The sequence below is a fragment of the Carassius gibelio genome, chromosome A2, assembly GCF_023724105.1.
Source record: "Carassius gibelio isolate Cgi1373 ecotype wild population from Czech Republic chromosome A2, carGib1.2-hapl.c, whole genome shotgun sequence".
Lineage (NCBI taxonomy): Eukaryota > Metazoa > Chordata > Actinopteri > Cypriniformes > Cyprinidae > Carassius > Carassius gibelio.
The window spans coordinates 5,513,063-5,537,884 of NC_068372.1; the positions used below are offsets into that span (position 1 = coordinate 5,513,063).

General features: G+C 37.1%; 3 protein-coding genes across 5 annotated transcripts in view; 1 reads left to right on the forward strand and 2 right to left on the reverse strand.

Moving 5' to 3' along the window:
• zyg11l (zyg-11 family member, cell cycle regulator, like) overlaps window positions 1–24,822 on the reverse strand; it is a 220,955-nt gene that overhangs the window by 31,794 nt on the left and 164,339 nt on the right. The window lies entirely within an intron of this gene.
• Window positions 5,909–16,505, reverse strand: LOC128024948 (guanylate kinase). Of its 3 annotated transcripts, none has more exons than XM_052610860.1 (8): window positions 16,342–16,505; window positions 11,381–11,494; window positions 11,257–11,298; window positions 11,005–11,101; window positions 9,316–9,454; window positions 9,156–9,240; window positions 8,984–9,069; window positions 5,909–7,753 (listed from the first exon to the last, which is right to left on the reverse strand). In XM_052610860.1, the coding sequence occupies exons 1-8, from the start codon at window positions 16,364–16,366 to the stop codon at window positions 7,718–7,720; spliced, it is 624 nt and encodes a 207-aa protein (XP_052466820.1). In that variant the 5' UTR covers window positions 16,367–16,505; the 3' UTR covers window positions 5,909–7,717. The 3 variants fall into 3 exon arrangements, with proteins under 3 accessions (XP_052466820.1, XP_052466815.1, XP_052466808.1); XM_052610855.1 differs by lacking the exon at window positions 16,342–16,505 and adding an exon at window positions 15,394–15,562; XM_052610848.1 differs by lacking the exon at window positions 16,342–16,505 and adding an exon at window positions 12,578–12,680.
• ca2h1orf35 (chromosome A2 C1orf35 homolog) lies at window positions 15,686–24,306 on the forward strand. The gene is made up of 8 exons (XM_052610836.1): window positions 15,686–15,976; window positions 20,786–20,936; window positions 21,021–21,066; window positions 21,165–21,244; window positions 21,507–21,579; window positions 21,672–21,748; window positions 21,877–22,011; window positions 23,408–24,306. Exons 1-8 carry the CDS (start codon window positions 15,880–15,882, stop codon window positions 23,634–23,636), a joined length of 888 nt encoding a protein of 295 aa, XP_052466796.1. The 5' UTR covers window positions 15,686–15,879; the 3' UTR covers window positions 23,637–24,306.

Sequence of the window (24,822 nt, forward strand, 5' to 3'; positions counted from 1 at the left end):
CCAAGCCCCAATTATTATGGTACAGGCTCTTCAGTATTGTTGTCAAGCAAGTGACCGGCCAGGCGAGTGTTATACTGGTAAGGTTAGAATTCGGGGCCGCTGGGTGTGTCGTATCCATGGCAGCACCATGAAGCTAGAGTTTACGACCTGTTCAGCACAGTTTTTTAGACACTGTGGTATTGTTTGAACCTCTTGAGACAGGATGGCTTTCTGGGTTGTTAACGATCAAAGTTATTCTGGATACTGCTTATGTACTTGTAGTAAACCTAGGGATCCTAGATGCCTATGTCTGCTTCTCTGGGGTCTCAGCCTTCCCAGTTAGGTTCTAGCATGCTGGAATAAATAAGGGCTATGGATTTGTAAATGTTAACAGGGGAGGAATAGGATCGAGCCAGAAATATCAGCTTGTGTTCTCCTCCCAGGAGGGAGACTTGGGGTGTACTAACCTTATTGTTCATGAGATTCCTCTTTCAGACTACATCCCTGTTAAGCAGCGTTAAAGGCAGATCCCACCATCAGATTATGAGGCAGTGAAAGCTCACATCAATCAACTGCTTGAGATGAAGGTGATAAAGGAAAGTTGCAGTCCTTACACGTCTCCAATAGTTTTGGTTAAAAAGAAGGTTGGTAGTCAAGCAAGAATTCCAAGACCAGTAAGGATGCATTTCCATTGCCACGTATTGAGGAATCTCTTGACACTTTGGCAGGGGGCCTGCTGGTTCTCAACATTGAACCTGGCTAGTGGATATAACCAAGTAGTGGAGGGGGACAGATTTAAGACAGCTTTTTTTGTATCCCTTTTGGTTTATTAGAGTACAACAGTACAGAACAGCCAATGTTTCTTTGGCAAATTGCTCGGTGGGTGATTGTGACGAGTGGGGCGGGGTTGAGAGCCGTGGGAACAGGAGCCAGTCCCACGGAGGAGATGGAAGGATATAAAACAGAAGCGACGACAGTGACGGACTATTTTGTAATTAAAGTTTTTGTTTGATTGTTTGCTGGTTCCGGCCCCCTTTTCCCGATTATTATTGAGATTTAATACGTTACAATGGTGCCGAAACCTGGGAGAAGGAGGGACGCGCTGCTGAAGATCCCTCACCGCTGTGGTGAATCCGCGTTGCCATCGAGCAGGCAAAGGAGGGTGCTGCCATAGACGCTCAAAGCGGTTGGCTGGAGTGAGTTGCCGGGGACGGGCGAGCTTGCTGCCGGCGGCCCGTGATGTGGAGGGGCAGCTGCCATCCGTGAGGGATCGGAGGAGTCGGTGCCGTTCGTCAGAGAACCGGAGCCTGCTGCCGTCCGCCTGAACGGGGAGGAACAGGGGACTCCTGCTGGCTGCCCAAAACCGGAGGAGCCGTCACCGTCCACCAGCCGGTGGTGAGTGTCATCCGCAGAGGGCCATCCAGTGCCACCGCCAGATTTTTATTTCCCTCGTGGTGACTTTCTTTGGCAGTGTGTGGAGTAAATCTGTTGTTGGTAATTACAAGTTATGATTGTGAAAAAAAGACTTAATTTGAGTTTATTGAATGTAACAGGTGGTTATTTTAGGCTATCCTGGGTTTTTGTTTTGGCAGGCCTATACCTGTCTGGCGCCCGAACAAGTTGAATTAAATTATTTATCAAAATTAACCGCAAGTTGTTCTCTGGGGCCCACCACCGTTACACAGTCGCCCATGAGGGGCTGACGCGCTGTTTTCTCTTTATTTTGTAATTAAAGTTTCTGTTTGATTGTCTCCTTCTTCCCGATAATTATGGAGTCTATATTGTTACAGTGATATTGGGGGCTTGGTGCATCGGGAACATGGGCATCAATTTAACTTACCAAGGAATTGCTAAGAGAGCGGTGTTATTGGCCCCGGTATGAGTTCTGATGTAGTCCGGTGGTGTAAAGATTTTGAACGGTTTTAGGTGGCTAAAGAGGCACAACCTGTCGCTAATAGCTACATGGGTCATCTGCTGGCTTCTTGGCTAAATCTTGGAGATAGACTTTACTATAATGAAGGTGTCACAGTCAGAAATCGAGAATGTTTTGTTGATGACTGACGTGTTCAACAAGTGCAATTTAGCTGTCCCGACTCGAGACCAGCATGCGGAAACCGTAGCTAGTAGTATTAGTGGTTTTACAAGCTGGGAATTCCGGGTCATATACATTCTGACCAAGGCCGCAACTTTGAGTCATGCAGCAGTTATGCAATTTTTATGCAATTAGGAAGTCTCACACTACGCCGTACTACTTGGCTGGTAACCTCTTGTGTGTCATCCCGGTCTCCAGGAAAAGAGACTGGGTGTCGTGCCTCTCTCAAGTGTTGTTTTATTATAACACTACTCCCCACTAGGCTACCGGCAAGTCCCCATACTTCCTAAAGTTCGTCCAGGAACCAAAGCTTCCTGTAGACTTTCTTATTGGACGGGTTCAGGATGTAATTCCGGGTGATGTATATGAGTGGGTGGCTGAACACCAATCCAGGCTGCAGGCTGCCTTCGAGGGGGCTCGGGAGTGGCTGCAGGTGGCAGCAGGTTGTCATAAAGCCAACCATGATCAGCGAGTCTGGGACATTCCACTAGCAGAGGGTCAGTTCGTTTACTTCCGGGAGTGTGGTAGGAAGGGCCGCCAGAAAATACAGGATTTGTGGAGTCCAGTAGTGCAGCAAGTGGTGAGGGCACCAAAGGAAGGTGGGGCCGCTATTCTGTGGTGCCAAGTAGGTGAGTTCGATAAGATGCCTTCTCTAAAATAAAATGTATGTTTTTATTTGTTTTTGTTTTTTTTTTGTACAAAAGCCTGTGCCTCCTATTGTTTGCAACGTCCTTTGGTGGAGAAACTGTGTGTAGACTTAGGGGAGAATTCCATGGGTGAAATTCCCAAGGTGGTGTAGTGTTTTATCGACCCTGGCCAAAAGTGGTGGGGGCATGTCCCACCCACAAATTACGCCTATGATTATACCCGATCAGATCAAACATAAATAACGCAAAATCCACTGTTGCTGGCACACTTGAAGAGCGAAGGTGAGGCTGCTAAAGGCAGTTCAATATTGCAAACATGAATTCAAAGCTCCAGCAAGCCAGCAGGTAAATCATCATATAGAATATTTTACAGTTTGTCACACTGTAAGTCTTGTAATTAAGTATATTTCACATTATTAACACATCATATTTTATCAAAACCATATTAATATTTGGCCTATAAATAGTTTTTTTTTTTTTTTTTACTTTTGTGGTTCTTATGGTGGGGTTAGTTAAAATGCTGACTCTATTTACCCCACAACATTTGGCTCACTTTGCCCCATAGCTTCCATTTTGTAAAAAAAAATTAGCTACTGTAGCTTACAAGTTCAGTTAATATTTAGCTAAACAATTGACATAGTTTTATTGCTAAATCACCTATATCTATCATAAATATTTTTAGACCTGGATAAATTTACATTGATGTAACATCCATTACATCGGTTATTACTCCGAGAAGCCAAAAACGGTTTTTAAAGTAAATGGGTGCCTTCCACTCCTCCCGTGTGTTTATCCTTATCGCAGTCTGGCAGAAATTATGGGTGGTTCCAAAATCAATGGTCACATGACAGTAAATGTATACAGCTGCCAAGACATAGGGGGTGGCTCAACTTACCCTACTCTTATCAAAACATCTCCAATAAAGTCTGAAATTATCACAGAGCTGTCTTCTCTTTTAATTGTATATTTGTAACAACTGTATCACTTGTATTAACATGCAGCCACCCCCTAGTGCCCCCTTTTTTGGTTTGGGCCTCTGCCCCTCAAAATGTCTGTGCATGGCCCTGATAGAGACTTTGAGGTCTGCTCTTTTAAGTGCCACTGCATTGCAAACTTGAAATGAAAATGAAATCCAGACATTTTCAATATGTGCCTAATGCCAGAGTCCACTGTCTCTGAAGCTTTTCCCAGAATGTCAGACGTATGACAAAAAGTGCTGCTTCTGATCCTGGCATAAAAAAATTAACTGCACCTACAGATATTAATACGTCATGCTTGCAATGACTATTTGCACTCTGAGGTGAAAAAACAACACAGGTATAAATAGTACCTGACATGATTTGTACTTGTGCAATTAGTAGGCTTTTTATTGATATTTATATTTATGTCTGGTTCTCAAGCCATTGGTTGTCACACTTTTTTTTGATAAAAAATGTCTTCAATTTTAAGCAAACTTTGAGTCTCTCATGCATACATCTTATTTTAGTGTTTGACAAGCTACAGTAAAGGTTTTCTGTCTTTTACCTGACCCTTCGCTTTTTTTACAAAGTGTTGATTTTTGTCAAAATTGCATTCAAACCAGTTGGGGATGATTTACAATGCAAAATTTGTACAGTCTTTCCAGAACACACCTGTGCCAAAACTTTGCATATTCATGACCCTAAAAGAGAAAAAAAAAAGTCACAAAAGTTCAAGAAGAGACTAATAGTTTAACCAGAGTTTCAATCACTTTGAAAATCAAATGCAGGTCAAACTGACCAACACAGCGAGAGGGGTTTTATTTAACCTCAGGTTACTGCAGACTAAACCTGTAAACAGAAAGAAAGTCACAGAGACAAAAGACTTGTTACTATTATGAATTATGCCCACTTTTGATTTACACAGATTTTCTCTGGCTCCATGACTGTCAGCATTTTGTGATTTCAATCAAGTCAGAAATATGTATTTATACACATAAAAGCGTTACAAGAGAATTTAAAAGCATAAAAATGAACAAGCACAGAAAATGAAAAAAAGTTGATTAAAAACAATAAGCAAAGAAAAGGTCTGATTTCATGTCTGACGAGTTCGATATTGGATTTAGAAAATAATTAATCATAAGAAGAAATGCAATACTTTTCTCATTAGTGCAGTAATCTAATTACACTGTTGAATATGAAGTTAATTCATTACTTTTTCAGACTAATTTCCCCATAGTTAATCAAAATAAAGTGAAGTGCATTAGCACAAGCATAGCCTGTTTATGTTTGAGGTCTTCATATAGATTTGAATCTATGTGTAGGTGTATATCTTGTAGACTTTGGCAAGGAATGTGGCTCTTGTATTGTAAGTATATTTTATGTTTCTTGAGGCAAACATCTGTACTACTATTAATATCAGTATTACTACAAAGTTATACTTGAGAAAGTGGATTTTAAAACCAGATTTTAAGGGATAATTATGAATAAAAATAAAAATTTGCTGTTAATTTACTCACCCTCGGCCATCCAAGACTTTTTATTTCTTAAAACAGTAAAGAAGATTTTTAGCTGTATTGTGCTCCTTGGTGATTAACTCTTTCCATGCCAAACATTTTTTTTTACCAGCCACCACCAGCATTTTTGATCATTTTCACAAAAGTTTAATGGTCCCTGAATATTTTTTTGTATGGATCTGATCTTGAAACAAAACAGCTGTATTATTCTAGGTTTCATGCAATCTTTTTTTTTTTTTAATTGTCAGCACTTGAATGCGGGTAAGTTTTATGAAAGTTACTTTTTGAACAAAAATCTGAGAAAATCCCATGGATTATTTATTTTTGTTTAGCATTTTGTATATGGAAAATAATAGATTTTTTAGTCAGGTTGATCGGTACCTTCATTAAAAAGAGTAACTATTTTTTTATCTAGTGTAAAATAGATTTATGAAGGAAAATGTGGGAGAAATATTGAAATTGCAATCCCAATACACATTTTGGTGAAAACGTATGCCATTTGCATTTACACAGCTGAGAAAATAAATAAAATAAAATCCAAAGAATGAACAAGGGTTAAGTATCACGAACAACATCAGTATCAAGTACATAAACAGGACATACACACATCTCATATTATTTACATCAGATGGATGTCCTGGGCATTAAAGCAGAAATCAGCATCTTAGTTCAGCTGCAAATAAGATATTATACATTTATAAAATATTAGATAATATATTTCAGCTGCACACTGCACTGTAACAGGTTAGATTTATTAGCCTTACACAGTACATGTATATAGGTTTAGAATAATAATAAAAAAAGATAACAGTGACTTTTAGTTTAGACATTGTTTTGAGGCATCAACTGCATTCCTCAGATTTCACACACACACACACACACCACAAACCATGAATAATACAAAACAAAACAGGTTCTGCAGGCTTGTAAGAGACAGCAAACCAGGAAATCTGAAGCCTGGCCACACATTCAACCATATTTAAAATTGAGATGTCATATGGGAGAAACAAATATAAACTTCCTTCTGATGCACAAGAGCATATTTTAAACTCAACACTATTGTTACACATTACACCAGATGGACTAGAACCACATTTCAGCTCATAATTTGAGTATTTTATCATGTGAAATCACTTTTATACTCTGTTTCAGTAGATCAAATGACACAATCGCTTGTTTAGGTTTGTTACTTTTATTATGTTTCAATTGTTAATAAACAATCTAAAAAAACAATCTAATGTAGTTCAAATTCGGTAAGAAGAAAACATGAATAGAGCTAGAAATCTATAGATTACAATTATGTATTATTTTGGTTTTCAGATTATTTGAAGGACACATTTAACAGAATTGCTGGAACTATCTGTAGATCTACTAAAGATCAGCTGTATAAGACTAAAAGCCTTAATAATGTGTCCTAAAGCTACCTAAAGACTCGTGGCTGTGTTTGGAAGTACACTGAAACTCTTTATAAACTTTCAAAACATATTAAAGTGAAATATGATCTTATTTACAAAGCTAAATGCATGTAATGTGTTTGCAAAACATGATTACTCATTTCAAGACACCAGCAGATGAGACGCAGCCACTTCCATCATTTAAGAACGAGTTATTAGTTAAGAAACCAAGCTTTCCTGGACTTATACGATGTCAGACGTTCAGATGCAATTATATGAATGAAAGCAGGTGTAGCACACTGCTCATATGTGCAGATAATAGCTCTGAATGAGTTAACATTGCAAATGGAAAGCTGCGTCGTTTACGACAGCAAAGAATGAGTTATTATAAAATATCAGCATAGAAAAAACAACAACAATAAATTGGTGAACATGCTAGTTAGATATATAAAATCTCTATTTTCATAAAAAAAAAAGGTGATCCTGGAGCACAAAAGCAGTCTTGAGTCTCTTAAGTATATTTGTAGCAATAGCCAAAAATACATTGTTGATTTTTCCTTTATGACAATAATCATTAGGATATTAAGTAAAGATCATGTTCCATGATAATGTAAATTTCCTACCATAAATATATCAAAACTTAATTTTTGATGCATAATATGCATTGCTAAGAATTCATCTGGACAACTTTAAAGATGATTTTCTCAATATTTAGATATTTTTGCACCCTCAGATTCCAGATTTTCAAATAGCTGTATCTCAGATAAATATTGTCCGATCCTGATAAACCATACATCAACGGAGAGATGATTTATTCAGCTTTCTGACGATGTACATCTAAATTTAGGAATTTTGACACTTAAGACTGGTTTGTGCTCCAGGGTCACACGTCAAAGTAAAAGAAATATCAAAACAGAAATAATGATTTTAGAGTGTTTCTTGGTGAAATCTACATGTTTCCGAACTAGCCTGCACCGTATACCAATAGATAGATAGATATATGACATTCAGCAGTGTTGGAGTATGGACTGAGCCTCAGAAAGTCTTTCTCTGTGGAATGTAGAGGTCTGAAATCGTTCTTCTGAAGCTGGAGGTGAACCGACAGGTCTGTGTTTAGCAGGTGTGCTCTCGTCTACGAGTGTTTGGCATCTCTGACCTTCTGGATCTCCTGTTGGAGGAAGAGAAAGCATGTAGAGCTCACCGAGGGAAATATCCTCACAGATCGCTCTTATACAGACGAAAGAAGACACTAGAATGATTTTAACATTTAACGTTATGATGGTTTCGTGGAACAAAATACACTTTTCCCAATAAATTGTAAGTTCTTCCACTAAAATTTAAGTAGAGGAATTAAACCACATTAGATACACTGAATTAGGAGAGAAAACGTCTAAATTCAAGCAGAATGCTGCTATCTGTATAATATATTGTGTGTTTAAAAGACCCATGAAGCACCATTAACATTAATGATTAGGCAGTTTAAGGGAATTGTAGGGCTGCACAATTAATAGTATTTCTAATCGCGATTACAATTACAGAGACGACAATTACGTGATCGTTCAAAGCGGCAATAAACCATCCACTTATGTTATTCTGCGTGCTTTAGATGTGTTTTTTCTTTCTACAGATAATCTTAAGGGTTTTTTCATTCTTTTAATTTCATTACAACTTTTTTTTTTTATTTACAGAAGAAACCAATCCAATGCATAGTTGATATTTGAGGCTTAGAAAAACAATAAACGTTCTTCATTGATAAAAATATGGCACGCGGTGGCTTCAAACAACGGTATAAACATCATTCAGTGTAAATCGTGATAATCGTGATTAATAATCGCAATTACAATTTCAAGGGAGTAGTCGTCCAGCTAATAAATGATATCCATAATTGTTTTCGTTTATATAACAATCATACAATACAGAATTAGATTAAATACATTATAGAAGAATGTTTCCATTCAATTCTGATTCTTTCTCACAACTGCGAGGTTAAATCCCACAACACAGACTTCTTTTCTCTGAACTGTGTGATATAAATCAAATTTGCGAGTTTATAAGTCCAAATCTGAGAGAAAAAGTCAGCTCACCATTGACATTTTCTCACAACTGTGAGTTTATATCCCACTATTCTGACTTTATAAACCACAGTCGTGCATATAAAGTCAGAAATGCAAGATATAAACTCGCAATTTTGAGATAAAAACTCTTATTGTCCGATCCGTGGTGGAACGGGCTTTTGTAATTCACTTTATTGCATGCATTTGTTGAATTTTTCCTTTCAGATGCACATTTATTGGGAGCAGGTATTTGATTTTAAACTGGTGCTTTTATTGGATTGCGGTCTGAATAATTTAGTAAACCTGGCCTCTAGTGACGATTATTTCCACTGGAAAACAATTACCTCAAGAACAGCGTCTTTTAATTTCCTGTACGCCGCGTCGAGGTCATCATTGATGATCACCACATCAAATAAACCTGGCTCTTTGCCTGAAATATGGATGAATAAAAGTTAGCATGCTATTCCAGATGCGAACTAAATATTTCATTAAAAAGAACTAGCATAGCACACTTACTAATTTCCATATCAACTTTGGCTGCATGTAAACGCTTTTGTAAACTTTCCTCAGATTCAGTTTTTCTATCCCTTAATCGTTTTTCCTGAAGACAAAGTTAAAGATTAAAACGTGAAGATGAGGGAGCATTTGGACGGAGATGATTTAGAGTATTTCTCACCAGGATGTCCATTGACGGAGGCTGGATGGACACATAGATGGGGTTGAGATCAGTTCTCTTGATGTTCTTCACTCCCTGCATGTCAATGTCCAAAATGCAAATCCTATTTTTGGCCTGAACAGCCTGTACAGCTGCTTTACTGTGAACGGGGCAAAAACAGTGCTAGTTACAATTATACACATACTCCTGCACACACACAGTATCTCTCTAGTCTGAACACAAACATTACTGATGGGTCGTTAATGAATGATTTGTTCACTGCTTGTCACTTGACAAACAAACTAAAGACTCGGGAGGTAAACTACCGTATTTTCCGGACTATAAGTCGCATTTTTTTTCATAGTTTGGCTGGTCCTGCGACTTATAGTCTGGTGCAACTTAATTTATCAAAATTAATTTGACATGAACCGAGAGAAATGAACCAATAGAGAAAACATTACCGTCTCCAGCCGCCAGAGGGCGCTCTATACTGCTCAGTACTCCTGTAGTCTACACTGAAAACATAGAGCGCCCTCTGGCGGCTGGAGATGGTAATGTTTTCTCTTGGTTCTTGGTTCTATATAAATGTGACTTATAGTCCAGTGCGACTTATATATGTTTTTTCCTCGTCATGATGTATTTTTGGACTGATGCGACTTAGGTGCGACTTATAGTCCAAAAAATATGTAATCATTTATGGTACTCATCTTGACTTCATTATAATGATTTCCTAATTCAGAATATGATCGAGTTGCAAAATGTAATATTTAGTTGCACTCAAATCAACTACATTTTGAAAGAAATAAATTGAATGAGAGTCAGTCTTGATATTTCCAGCAAATGTGACCCTGGAGCACGAAAGCAGTCTTTTTTAGTACATTTGTAGCAACAGCCAAAAAAAAACATAGTACAAGTCAAAATTTTTTTTTTTTTTATGCCACAAATCATTAGAATATTAAGTAAAGATCATGTTCCATGAAGATATTTCGTAAATTTCCAACCGTAATTATATCACAGCTTTATTTTTGATTAGTGAAATGCATTGCTAGGAACATCATTAGGACAACTTTAAAGATGATTTTCTCAATATTTAGATTTTTTTTTGCACCCTCAGATTCCAGATTTTCAAATAGCTGTATCTCAGACAAATATTGTCAGATCCTAACAAACCATTCATCAATGGAAAGATGATTCAGATTATTTATTTCAGATGATGTACAAATCTAAACTTTTTGTGACTGGTTTTGTAGACCGGGCTCACAAATGTGTTATTAAAAAAGCTCAAGATCAGGCGTTTCCAAACCTACTCATGGAGAGTGTCTGTCCTGCAGAGTTTGGCTCCAACCCTTATTAACCCTCGGGTGCTGTTTGCTCACTTTTTTTTTTTTATTATAAAACTTGGTAATGGTTTTGGCGCTTGCTATGTTAAACACACAATAACATAAAAAAAAGGTTAAATGGTTCTTGGAAAAAACATGTTGCCACACTTAGACCATTCATGGTCAAACACAAGCGCATTGGAGATGAATGGGAAGTGAATTTCCTCTAGTGGAGACGTTTGGTACGTAAAGTTCATTTCTTGAGACATCAACGTCAAATAAACTATACTAAAACTTGTTTAGATATAGGGCTTTGGTTTTCACACAATTTGAAAGTGAATCATTTTATATTTCATACGAAATGAACAAAATAGTATTCTGGGTACTGTACCTTGTTCCATACATGTTCCCTGAAAATTCAGCATTTTCGATAAATTCATCATTTGCTATGGCTGCCGTCATCACTTCCCTGCTAACATAATGATAGTCTGAAAAACAAACGTGTGTGTCAGTATGGCAATCATTGACACACTTGTAACTAATAAACCACAGAACTACTAAAAACAACAAGCAACTGTTGGACTAGTCGTGTCATTTCACGCTTGCTGGGTTCGGTTCAGAGGTGTTTTCAGAAAAGCCTAACCTTTGCCGTTCTCCTCTCCTGGACGGGGGCTTCGCGTCGTATCTGGTAAAAAATCATTCTCGGTTATTTACATTTATCTAGTTTCCAATTGAGAACAGCGGTTGTGCTTCAGTTTGTGACTCACGGGAAACGCTGAAGCCAAAGACGCCGTCGAACTCCTTGAGCAGCTTCTTCAGCAGAGTGCTTTTGCCAGCTCCAGACGGTCCACTCATCACCACAGGCCTCGGTCCAGCCATCGCTGAACACACCACACACACACACACACACACACACACACACACATTTACGATCAAAAACACAGACAAAGATCTAATATTGTGAAATATATTGTTTAAAGTGACATTTCTATTTGAATCCTTCTGAATTTTCACCATCATTACTCCAGTCTTTAATGTCACATGATCTTTCAGAAATCTCTCTAATATGCTGATTTGCTGCTCTATTATCATCGCTACTAAATTATTATTAATAGTTCTTATTATCAAGGTTGAAAACAGTTTTGGCTGCTAAATAGGAAAATAAAACAAGGATGCTTTTTTTCAGGATTCTTTGATGAATAGAGATGTATTTAAAATAGAAACATTAGAAATGTCTTTACTGTCACTTTTGACCAATTTAATGCTGAATAACAGTATTAATTTCTTTTTTTAATATCTTACTTGCCTCAAACCTTTGAATGTTGAATGTTACTGTTTACACAAGCATTTAATAAAAACAGCATAAATGTTTCAAACGTTAGCTGCTGAGAATAGAGCATCGCTGTTAAATGAATACATTTGAAAATAAATTAAAATAGAGAACAGATATTTTAAATTGAAATTATATTTGACAATAATATATTATGTTTTACTATAATTCTCATCAACTTAAATGCAAAAGACATGTCTTTAAAAAAAATCTTAATATTTTTACTAAATATAACTAAATAATGGAACATGTGGAGGAAAAAATATCTCTGTCCACCATATATACATATATATATATATATATATGTATATATGGTGGACAGGGATGTTTTTGGCCTGGAGCTCCGTTCATTAGCTCTGAAGGAAGGTAATTAGATCAGACGCTTTAATGACTGTGTTAAGTTGTGAGGACAACTACAGTCATTACATTCAGCTGAACCAATACGATAACGATCCAAATACAAACCAGCACACAGGGCCCAACCAAAATAACACACACACAAAGTTATAAATAAAAAAAAAGAAGCAATTCAACTTTTTGTTTTTCCCTAAATAAAATCTATTAAGAAACTGTTTAGTGATGACATCAAAGTACATTTACGTCTCAATCCAAGCTCTGTGTTTGTATTGCTCACCTTGCTCCGGTGTTAACGTGTCACTCTGCGGTGTGTAAGTGAAACTGAAAACATGCACACAGTACTCGGTGTGTGTGATCTGAGTGTTTGTGTGCGCGTGTGTGTGTGTGTGTGTGCAGTCAGATAACATCCGCTCAGTGGAAACCCAACCCAGACTTCTTTACATAAGTTACTGCCATGGCATCAAAACATTAGAGCAAACTGACTCAGCACTGCTGAATTATGATAGTTCCCATTGAATTATCAAATAATACATACACAATTCATTCAAATAACTTCGCTGAATTATGATAGTTGTAATAATGAATGTCACAAAATAGCTCACATAAAAGAAAAGTCACTTTGCATTCAGAATTTGTTTATTTTTTAAAGCGCTTTAATTTTAATTTCTTGTTGTAATATTATTATAAGTATCTACACTATCAAATCTACACCATGCAAGGACAGTTTTTATATTTTATGTTTGTTTTTCCTCCTTTTTTAACAGTGTATGATATATTTTGTTTGTTCAAGACTCATCATTCATAATTATGTCGGAATGGAATATTATTTTTTAATGAAATTAAATATAATAATAAAATATCACATTAGTCTTTTTGAGTTACAACAACTTCATCATTTGTTCACCTTCATGTTGTTCCAAACCAGTCTGATGTTCTTTCTTCTGCTGAACACACGAGAACATCTTTTGAAGAAAGTTGGTAACCAAAACACTTGATGGTACCCATTGACTTCCATATATTTTCCCCAGCGTATAGAAGTTAATGGGTACCAGCAACTGACTAGTTTCCAGCATTCTTCAAAATATCTCCTACTACTAGATCTATTTTCAACAGCAGAATTTATGTGTAATCTATCCCTTTAAATACTAATAGGTACTTTCCTTTACTAAAATAAAAACAGTCACCTTTTAAACATTACATCTCCCAATCAAGACATATGCAAAGCATGCTGGGAACTAGAAATCAACTGCTTAATTTTTTTTTTTTTAGCAATTAACAAATTTCCTTTTAAATTACACCCAATTTAAGATAATGTAATAATTCATTATGCATTCATTATAAATTATTGCTATCAAAATAAACACTTAAGCTCTATTTACATTGTGATTACGATACATTTTCGCTTTACAGGCATTTAATCTTGAATGATTTTTGTACTTTATCCAACTGCATATATCCAACGTGACAATGCAAAATCCTAAAATGGCATTTAAATTATGATTAATGATTTCAAATAGCCTTTTCTTATTCCAGCGAGCGCTGAAGTGACGTTTCTGAGCAAACGCAGCTGTGAGGGACATGAGGCACTTAACGGCTTGGTTTCAGTGTCACAATCAGAGCCACGGCTCACAAGACGGTGTTTGCATACACACTGAATTCAAGAGAGTTGATAATTCACTACAGCTGGAATCACACGCACACAATAAATATCATATGACTCAATGAAACTGTCCGAGGCTCTCCATTACAAACGGTCATGAGATGTCTAATTAAACACAATGAGCTTCACGTGTGACTTAATGCGAGTCATGCGGTGCGACCTCTTGACATATGATCAGTTTCGGCTGGCCTCTGATCTGAGGTTGTGTGTCGTCTGCACTCATTAGTAAGAGATAAGAGATGCGCTAAGGCCACAAGATGCTTCCTCGTTTCCTCACTCCTCTGTCCTTCAGTCCGTGACACATGAACTGATCTTAAAGACACTCTCAGTTCTCTTACTGCGCTGCGAGGAAGCTTCCTGAAGAGCTGTTGTAGAAAAACTAACCCTGTTCATCTGTCACAATCATTTTAACATGTTTTACCTTTAGAGTTCACATAAACCTTATATTTGACATGTATTTTAAAAGGGCATCTTGCTTTTTTTGACCCTCATTCTGTGCCATATATGTATTTTTTTTTATGATCCGAGCTTTCAAAAGAAATAAAAGGCCTAATTTTTGGATATTTCTTGCAATATTCATGAACAAAGGTGTATAAGCTCATATCACTATATTTTCATGACTTCCAGCACAGCTCAAGAGTTCATTTTTCTAATAAATTTCCTAAAAAACTAAATCTGAACAGATACAAGGACAGAAATCCCTCAAGTGATCAAAAGCATAGTATAAAATATGAAGAAACAGTTCCTCTGAGCTCCGTTTCATTCCCACAGCTTCCTCGTGAGGAAACGAGTGAAAATAATAAATAAACGAGGATGCACAAAATAAGAAATTAGAGGCAACCAGCTACATTGTCTCATTCACCTTTGCTTGTTATAAATGTTTAACTGCTGAATGTTTTTCAGCTCAGTCAAAGTCACGGATTCAACTAAGATTACTCAAATACTGTCATCGTTTCCCTACTTAGAAGCAAATCTCATGTCATATTTCATGATTTAGAGATCTGATTCTGTTGGATCACATTAACATTCCTAAATTAAAGTTTTTCAGTTAATCTTTTTCTCAAATGTTAGGCTGACAATGTGCATTGTTATAACACATAATGAGAAAGATTAAAACCAGAAAAATTTACACAAGTAGTTTGGATAGCTTCTATATTTTCAAAGCCAACTCTACATGGATCTATCCATGCACATTTTTGTATTACACTCTATGCACTAAATACTAGATTGCAAAATGCATCTCAGATCTATCACATGCAGGTTCACTTTTGAAACATACCGAACGTGAAGAATAAAATCAGCTACGCATTAAATTAAGCCTTATGAAGAATCAATATAATAAAATAACTTCTTTACTGTATCATCAACAAAAAAAGATGATGCAACTGGCAAGCATCACATATAATTTAAAGCTACAGCTCGTTTAAACTCACCTGAAAAAAACCTGGAGACAAGCCTCACATACATTGGGGAAAAAAGCGATCAAACAAGAGGAGAATGTCTTTCTCCCTTCGCCTGTAATCTTCCTTCTCTCTCTCAGGTTCTCGCATGAGAGCCATTTACTGGCGTCTCACTGCGTCATCAGAAGGCGACACGAGCCTCACAGATCAATAGAACATCCGCGTTCTGATTCTGAGCCCGAGACAAACGGCACATAATGTTGACATCACATTCTTATACGGGAACACGCACAGTTTAAAAAAAACGTTTTGTCTCAAGTACGGAATAGAGCTTGTTCGAGGAGATAGTATTTGTGGTGACTAAAAAAAGCGCCTCACGCTGGATTTATAAAATAAAGGCAGGCAGTTCCCGGATGTTGTTGAGGTAAACGGAGGCCTGATTCTTCTAACGTTTCCACACACGTGTAAACTATCTCCGCGCTTTTGGAGGCTGAGAGTGTGTCTGGGTGAGCAGAAGTCATGTTTGGCTCCTCGAGATCTGGAGGGGTGAGAGGGGGTCAGGACCAGTTCAACTGGGACGATGTGAAAGTGGATAAACACCGAGAGAACTATCTGGGTAAGTATCGATCGAGCTAGCAGCTCTAGCTAACTCACTATACACTACTATCGTGTGATATATGTGTTAATATAAGATTGTGTTCATAAAAGCACGACTTATTTAGCAATTTACACACTTGAATTAATTAATAATTGCTCGTTAAAGCTGAAGTAAGTGGTTTGTAGCTCACAGGATGGCAAGCTAACGTTAAACGCATTCAGTTCGCTTATAGGAATGGTAATACTGAGTAGATGTGTAGCTTGATAGCATATTGCTAATTTATAATGTCAGTTTGTCCTCCGGGTTGACGTTGTATAAAAGTCTTTTTGCTAAATAAAGTTTTCCACAATCCGTAACGTTAGTGTAAACACAGACATTCCTACCTTTTTCCTTGGCGTGATCTCTCATTGCATCGTCTGCTTAGTGCTTACTTTATGTGTCTTGTGTAGGTGTTGAAGTTTCTAGTTTAGGGACCAGAGTGGCACGAGACTCTATAAAGCTACTATGACGAAGGGTCGCGTCCGTCAGGATTCACGCTAGAGCGCGTGCGTGCTCATCAATATTGATAGAGCGCGGGCCAGGTCTATGAATATTTAATATGCCGTGCTGACGTCAGTGAGGCCTACTGGATAAATTTTACGCAAGCTGTTTAATATTCATAAGAGACATTATCTTTTTTTGTGTCAAGCCATTCAACTGACCTTTCATTTTATTTACATAGTTGCTCCTGTTGTCTCTCAGTCATAAAAGGTCAGTGTGAGTCTGGTATATTGATTCCACACTTCCATGCAGGGTTATTAAAGTAAACTGAAACTAAAAAAAATATGAAAAGCTTTCTATTTCAGCTAGTTGCCCAGGCAATATTTCTCATTTTCACACATATGCTGTTAATAATAATATTGATTCTTCATGAGGCTTAATTTTATGCTTTTTTTTTTTTATTCTCATAGATGATTGTATTCGTCTGGTTCGCGTAAATTATATACAGTATAACCAGGGCCAGATTAACACTTTGTTGTACCCTGGGCAACAATATTCAAGGGCCCCATCATCACGACCCCAGGATCACCATAATATGGTCATATACAGAATGTATAACTGTAATAAACAGTAAATATACTCAATACTTCAAATTCTAACTGTCATCAGGTGTATTTTGATTTACAAATATTTAAATGCTCATAGAACTACAAATGCACTACTATGTCCCCTATCAAAGACATTCACTCACATATGATGCTATGAAAACAAAACACATCAGCATCTGAATAATCTGGTAAAATTGACCCACTACATTGAGAGGGAGGGAAATATCCTCCATTTTCACAAAAATGAATAAATAATAAGCAACCACTTTCAAACCATTGTTTATTAAACAACATTTATTCCCAATAGAAATGTATTGAATTGATAGACCTATAACAGAACACCATAAACAACACATCAAGAAACATTTTGGTCCTCAGCTCATTTTAAGCAGAAATCACCCTGACACGGTGACCCTGTTTTCTCAGAATTCAACAAGGCATTCAAGTTATTAGTCCAACACAAACAATTAAAAATCTGCCAGTTATCCCTCCACAACAATTTACAGAATTTTAATGAAGCAGACACCTCAAGGAAAAAATAAATAAATAAAATGCAGTATCACTATTATCTGCTCATAAACATTTTTATCCTAAAAGCTCATTTTAACTTGTTTTAAAATAGAACAACAACCTATCACAGCAAAATTAACCAGTTAAACATTTTAGTGCTACATAAATATTTAGAAATCTGTCAATTTCTCTGAAGAAGACAAGACAGAAATAAATGTTAAATAATCTGGCAAAACACACAATTTAAGTCCTAAATAATGACGAAGTGCATGTTTGAATTTGAAATGCTCTTCGCTCTCCAGGCTGTAAACGTAAGCTGGCGGTGTAGAAAAGTCCTGGCTACCCGAGTTGTCCTCGTCGTTGACATAAGCTGACTTAACAGATCTGTCGGCAACATTAACAGGAGTGAAGAAATTACCTATTTTAGGTATATACTTAAAATTTTCTATGTTTCTGATGTCCTTCCCTTTTTTAATTTCCGCTTCGCGCTCCCACTTGGCTTCTCCATGTCAGATTTTTTTCTGTTGTAGCAACGCCTGACGTAACCCGCTCGGCGTAACGTTTGACCCAAGGGGCAAGGAACTCGACCGGAAGCTGAAGTCGGCCGGGTGCCGCCATCTTTTAGCAGAACTTCACTTGCGTTAGCATTCCCATTGACCTCCCATTCATTTTGGCGTCACTTTGACAGCGAATAACTTTACATCTGAGGCGTTTAATGACTCTGTTTGTCCATTATTTATTTCTAAAGATACACGACGATGTATAAAGGGCTCCATTACCTTCTATGTTACATTATGGCCCCGTATAAACAGTTTTTGTAAAAAATAGGCTAACGATTGCGTCATAACCACTCGACTCTGTCGCATTACCGTACAGACAGGAGGAGAAGCTCGCAGGCAATTAACTTAATATGGCGTACTGGCGTTACATTTTAAAATACTATACAAAATAATTAATCAGAATACTTACTCCTGCTCACTCACGACAAAGAACTCCCCGCTCAAGCTCGCCGTCTCTGCAAGATTAACGATGGCAGTTTGCACGCTCAGCTACTAGAACATTTACATCTGTCAGACAGGTTGCTGACGTCGTCAAGCTTCGTTTGAGTCTGCGCGTCAGAAACGGAAGTGCTAAAAAACGCTAAAAATGGGCTTCACTTGTCTCAATTGAGTTCCAATGGGGTCGCTGTGTCCATTTCTTTTACTGTCTATGCATATCACTGCAGCAGCACATCGAGCCTCAAGTATCACCTCAACGCAAAACACATAGCAGCTAGTGTAGACACTTTATGTTGCACTATGTATTATTTTGTTGGTGCAACAGTTTATGTTGAACTCTTTTTTGTTTTGGCCAAGGTTATTGAGAGTTGGACTTAGTATGTTATGGCCTCTGAAGCAACAGAGAGATGTTTTCTAATAGTCAGTGTTTCCGATGTTCTGAATGTAATTGACAGTATTGTGTTTTACTTAAAAAAACTTTACAGAAGGTTCCAGCACCTGTAAGCTTCCTGAATATCTGAAATGTACTATTTCTAAATTGTTTCTAAATATGCTATTGCTACACTTCATGGCAAAAATTGCACTGGTCTGCTAGACTTGGTTGAACAAAAATAAACAATATTTTGTTGCTTAAGCTTATGTATTTAGTCATTATTTAATGGTATACTATAAATTCATGTGAAAAAAAAATTACTTCTCACTGTTCTCAGGTCAAATATTTATATGTGATTAAAATGCGATTAATTTCGATTAATTAATTACAAAGCCTCTAATTAATTAGATTAATTTTTTTAATCGAGTCCCGGCCCTAATATATATATATATATATATATATATATATATATATATATATATATATATATATATATATATATATATATATATATATATATATATATATATATTGTTTTTTTTTCTATATTATTCTATTATCGATGAACCGATTAATAAATTACTGCATGTATCTCCAGTGGGGGAACTATCTAGCTACATGTTCATCTTTGAAATTCTGTGATTAAGGGGTCACATGACGTTGCTAAAAAGACCATTCTGTTCTGTATTTGGTGTTATGCAGTGTCCAAGCGGTTTAAACTTAAAAAAAAAAAAAAAACACATTATTTTCCACATAATGTACATTATTGTTGATCCTCTACACCTTTCTAAAAACGTAATTTTTTTTTTTTTTTAAAGCACATTGTTCTGAAGAGCAAGGTGTACACTGATTGGCCAGTTATCCAATGCGCTGTGATTGGCTGAATACCTCAAGCATGTGAAAGAAATGTTAAGCTCCTTAACATACTTTGATGAAGTCCCCCAGAACAGAGAGACAAAACCGATAAAACCCATTACAAACGAGGCATTTGTTGCATCCAGTGGAGACATAATTAGTGATTGTGAGGACTTAAATTGTTTTTTTACTCATTGCGTATGTTTACCAAGTAAATTAATGATCTGAGAAATGACGAATAAGCGCTTATCTACACTGCTTAAAACATCTCCAGTTACTGTTGTAACCTTGGTTCCCTGAGAGTCGGGAATGAGACATGCATTAAAGCCATGGGGACTCCCTTCCTTCCTAACCTAACTGAAATCTTATTGCACAATGCCAGTGAATTGTAACTCTCACTGGCCAATGCCAGCCAAGATGACAAATAGGGGCAGGGCCCTCGCCACTATATAATGTGTATGCGTTTGACCCACCTCATGCGGACTGACCAATGAGGAGAGGGTCTTAACTTGAGGCCCTGTCTTCATTGGTCAGTCCGCATGACTCTCAGCCGCTCTCAACTCACGTTCAAAGTCGTCTCTCTGTGCAGCGCAAAAGCCCGTGTTGATTGACAGTTCGTTTAATATAAAGCGGGAGATTACCAGATACAGTATTTTGCTCGTGCCCTTGCTGCCCTGGGCCCTTTAGAGGTTGCCCAATTGCCCAGTTGCCCGTATGGTTAATCCGGCCCTGAGTACAACCAATAATGTGAAAATGCAATTTAAACAATTTAAGATTTATAACGGTCTAATCTTTGATAATATATTATTTTTCAACATTAAAGTACTGACAATAAGATTGCTGTGCTTTACAGTGTCGAAAAGTGCAAAAATCCTAATGGTTCCTGATGCCCATATGTTTCTTTTTCCTTAAGCTAAATATAAATATGATGAAAGATGATTTAAATGTGTTTTTAGCAGCTTGTGTTAGATTTACCCAAGGTCCTGTACTGATTCCTCCCCAGGGAATTCCCTCATGGCTCCGGTCGGCCGATGGCAGAAAGGGAAGGATTTGTCATGGTACGCCAAAGACAAGAAGAGCGGCGCAGCTCTGTCTAAAGAGCAGGAGATGGCAGCGGTGCGGGAGGCGGAGCACGAGGCCATGTTAGCAGCGCTGTGAGTCAGATCCATTCATCAGTGAAGTGCAGAACAAAATCAGCCAATTTACTATTTTAATTTGTGTCTTTTTGTCTATTTTAGGGGTCATAAAACAATCAAGAGACAACCAACTGGTCTTACCAAAGAGGTTTGCATTATAAACACCCAACGAGGATGTTTCAGTGATTTGCAGCATTTGTCATTGCTGTTTCTGATGCATGTTTGTCCTGCTGTCGTTGCTGGCAGGATCTGGCAGACGTGTGCCGGAGGGAAGGCGAGGCGGATGAACGGGACGTGGACCGGGTTTCTGGACTCGGGAGCTCCAGGTAAAGCTCTCATGACTAGTTTACTTGATCTAGACCTGTATTTACCTGGTCAAGACACAGTAAAGGTCTTATTTATTAGGCTAATTCATGGTGGAATGTCAGTATATGTGTATATATAATACTTCAGAAGTTAAACCGTTTTATCATAATATAAAACATCACAATTTCAGATTCAGGCCTGTGTTTTAATGTTTTAATTCTTTGCATGGTTTACTTCATAGCATGAGAAATGAACCTTGAATTATGAATGGGTTTTGTCCAGGGCTGGACAGAGAGGAATGGTGCTTTCCAAGCAAGAAAAAGAGGCAGTAAAAATGGGTTTGCCAGTTTTCACGGTACGTAGACGTAATTAGTGTTTTATTGCTATGATGTGTCGATCTCAAGAATATTACAAGCGCTGAAATCGCTGATCTTGATTTATCATCAGCATCACAAAGCTGACAGACCACAAGAAGCCAGTAAGGGTCCTGAGGAGGCCAGCAGACCTGATAAAGAGGATAAGAGGTACACTTTACTGTACATGTGTTTCTGTGGCATGTCTTTCAAATTTGCAATAGAATGAATATGAGTTCAAAACAGATACTGCTGACAGAGACCACGCTGTCTAAGTTGAGTGCTGATGTGAATCACAGATCTGACAGGAAAAAGAAGAGCAAAAAGGAGAAGAAAAGTAAGAAGGAGAAAAAGAAGAAGAAAGAGAAAGAGAAAAGCAAACACAGAAGCAGAAGTGACTCTTCAGGCTCAGACTCGGAGAGCTGTAGTAAAAGGTAATCGTCTATAGTTTGTCCATCCTGTCAACAGACTCAATTAAATACCTTTAGTTTTCGTTGCAAGTGGTTTATAAATTGATGAAACTAGGGAATGTGGTTTCCTTTTCTCTGAGGTATAACACAATTAGTTCACAAGAGGGCGTTGTAACACAATTCTATTACTTTTAGTTCATCACTTCTTTTTGTTTCTTTTTTTTTTAGATTTCTCTTTTTGAAGATAATTTGGTTTAAATAAAATGATTATGGTTATTATATTATATATTGTTATATTAACATTTACACTCCGAAGCAAAATCGTTTTGCTTCTTGATATTGAAAGTTGGTGTGTCTTATCATATCATTTGAATGTATTATCTTAATTATGAACACACTGGTTTGTAGTGCAAGCAGTTTGACCGTTTACTGCACGTTATTATTCTCCTCGTTATTTACTTATATCGACTAATGAACCAGAAGTGTCACTCATAGGCTTCATTCTGCGCTGAAGAAAAAGGTGGACATTTTTCATAACTGAGATTTATCTGAATCAAAGCTGAATAAATAAGCTTTCCATTAATGTATTTGTTAGGAGGACAATATTTGTCTGAGATACAACTATTTGAAAATCTAGAATCTGAGCATGCAAAAAAATATAAATGTAGAGAGAACATTTTTCAAATTTTTAGCAATGCATATTACTAATCAAAAATTAAGTTTTAATATATTTACAGTAGGAAATAAACAAATATATTTTCTTTATTTAATATCATAATGATTTTTCAATAAAAAATTTATAATTTTGACCCATACAATATATTTTGGGCTATTGCTACAAATATAGCCGAGGGACTTCTGTAGTTAAATGCAGTCAGCTCAAGGCGGATGGTAAAGTGGTCTTTCAGCATCTCCATGTGGTCCTGTTTGGTATCACACCTACAGTTATTTGTATAAACAAAGCACTAAACAAATGCAAAAAAAAAAAAAAAAATTGAACTCACCATATACACTGTAAATTAAGAAAAAAAAACGATTATTTACAGCTAAAAATTATTTTCTGGAATATTTGTCAAGCGTTCCTTGGTGTGTAGATTTACTGTAATCTTGGAGTCTTAAATCATCCTTTTTGAAAAGACTTGCAGAAAATACAGCTTTGTGAAAATTATCCTTAAACTTAAATCAGATTTGCAAATATATTTCAAGCCTCTCAAATACTAGTCTCATTTTTTCTTTTTAAATGTCACTTTTCAGTCAGGGTTCAAGAGCTACATGCATGTTGTTTTGGGTTTAGTATACTTTCTGATCTTCTCACATTTTCACTGAGCTCAATCTAATAATGACCTATGGTTTCCCCTCAAACGGAACTAAAGGAAGGCCAGGAATAAATGATTGTCTAGGTGTGTTTTGTGCTCCCCAGGCGGAGAAAAGATCCGCGGGACCACCATGGTCCTAATCCATCAAGGAGCAGTCAGAGTGGAGCCGGAGCCCGTGACAGTCATTCAGGAGGGGGTCCGAAGGCGGCGCACAGGACCCTGACCCCCCCTCAGCCCCCCCGCCGCCGCCGGCACGACACAGACTCGTCCTCTGACGGCCCCCGCGCCGCTCAAAGCTCCCGCCGGCGTCATGATAGCAGCTCAGACGACTGAGGCCCGCTACTGGCCCTTTAGCCACACCCCCTCAGCCAGAGCATGGATCTGATTGGCCTCTTTGTCAAACTCTGGACAACTCGGGCCACAAGACAGCATATCCTTTTTAAGGTTGAATCTCAGGAAATCTGCCCAAAACATGTCTTGGGTCACATTTCTGCAAATTTGGGTTCAAGAAGATGCAGCTTGTTTTAGGCTGTTAAAATTGACCATCAACATTTTGGGCATCATTTTTCTCCCAAAATACATAAAAATGATTAAAACACTATTTGTTGTAATGAATTAGATTTAAATTCTAATTTGGAAAAAAAAAGAATTTGGAAATGACAAAAAAACCCCAGTTTAAATTGTGGTGTAAAATTAGGAAAAAAGTTATTGAAATAAAATCGCAATTCAAAGAATGTCGATAGTCTTGAATACAGGCTTTTAAATCTATTTCTGTTTTTTTTCTTTGATTTTGATGTGACACATAACATAAAAGACATAAAGAGAAAACAGCAGACATGATCGCTTTTTATTCTTGTATATGTTTAATGAAATAAACCATGTTTTTACGACATGGTGTCATCGAATCATCAATGCACCTCAAACTTTTTGAAAACGTTGCTGTTATCATCTGTGTGTAAGCTATAAAACATCAATTTGTGAAAGCAGTGATGTCATACGCATACATATTACATGTTTGTGTGGTGTTTCTTTACAGAGTGACATCGCCACCTACTGGCCCGGAGTGCATAATTATGCACTTTTAGTCGTTTTGGCAGATCTGTGTGAACAAGGTTATTTTAAGGGCATTATCTAATATGCAAATAAACACAAATGTACAACTTTTTTGCACATTGTAATACGGATTTCTGAGGACATAAAGTTTACCATCAGAATAATTAGCTTGGTGCATCCAGCACTCTTCTTCTGGACACAGAGTGTGACTGCATGTCCTTTAGTTAACTGTACATTTTAAAGTTAAATACAAGGAATTTTTTCCAAAACATGTCTTCAGTCAAATTTTGGTTAAAGAAAACAAAGCTTGTTTCGAGGCTACTAAAATTGAACATCAACATTTTTGACATCATCCCCCCCCCCAAAATACTCAATTTATAAGTAATTTGTTGTATAACTGTGGTTTAATTTGTGCTAATTCTGATTTTAGAAATCTGTCTTTTATCGTAGCAATCAGAAAATTTGG

Bases quoted from the DNA above. Each gene is read 5' to 3' on its own strand.
- LOC128024948 (XM_052610855.1), bottom strand. From the start codon at position 15,427: ATGTATGTGAGGCTTGTCTCCAGGTTTTTTTCAG. The intron at 11,299-11,380 runs GTGAGTCACAAA...ATTTTTTACCAG, and splicing joins CTTTGGCTTCAGCGTTTCCC to ATACGACGCGAAGCCCCCGT. The intron at 7,754-8,983 runs GTAATTGTTTTC...TTCCTCCAACAG, and splicing joins TAAAAGACGCTGTTCTTGAG to GAGATCCAGAAGGTCAGAGA.
- ca2h1orf35 (XM_052610836.1), top strand. From the start codon at position 15,880: ATGTTTGGCTCCTCGAGATCTGGAGGGGTGAGAGGGGGTCAGGACCAG. The intron at 21,749-21,876 runs GTACACTTTACT...TGTGAATCACAG, and splicing joins CCTGATAAAGAGGATAAGAG to ATCTGACAGGAAAAAGAAGA. The intron at 22,012-23,407 runs GTAATCGTCTAT...TGTGCTCCCCAG, and splicing joins TCGGAGAGCTGTAGTAAAAG to GCGGAGAAAAGATCCGCGGG.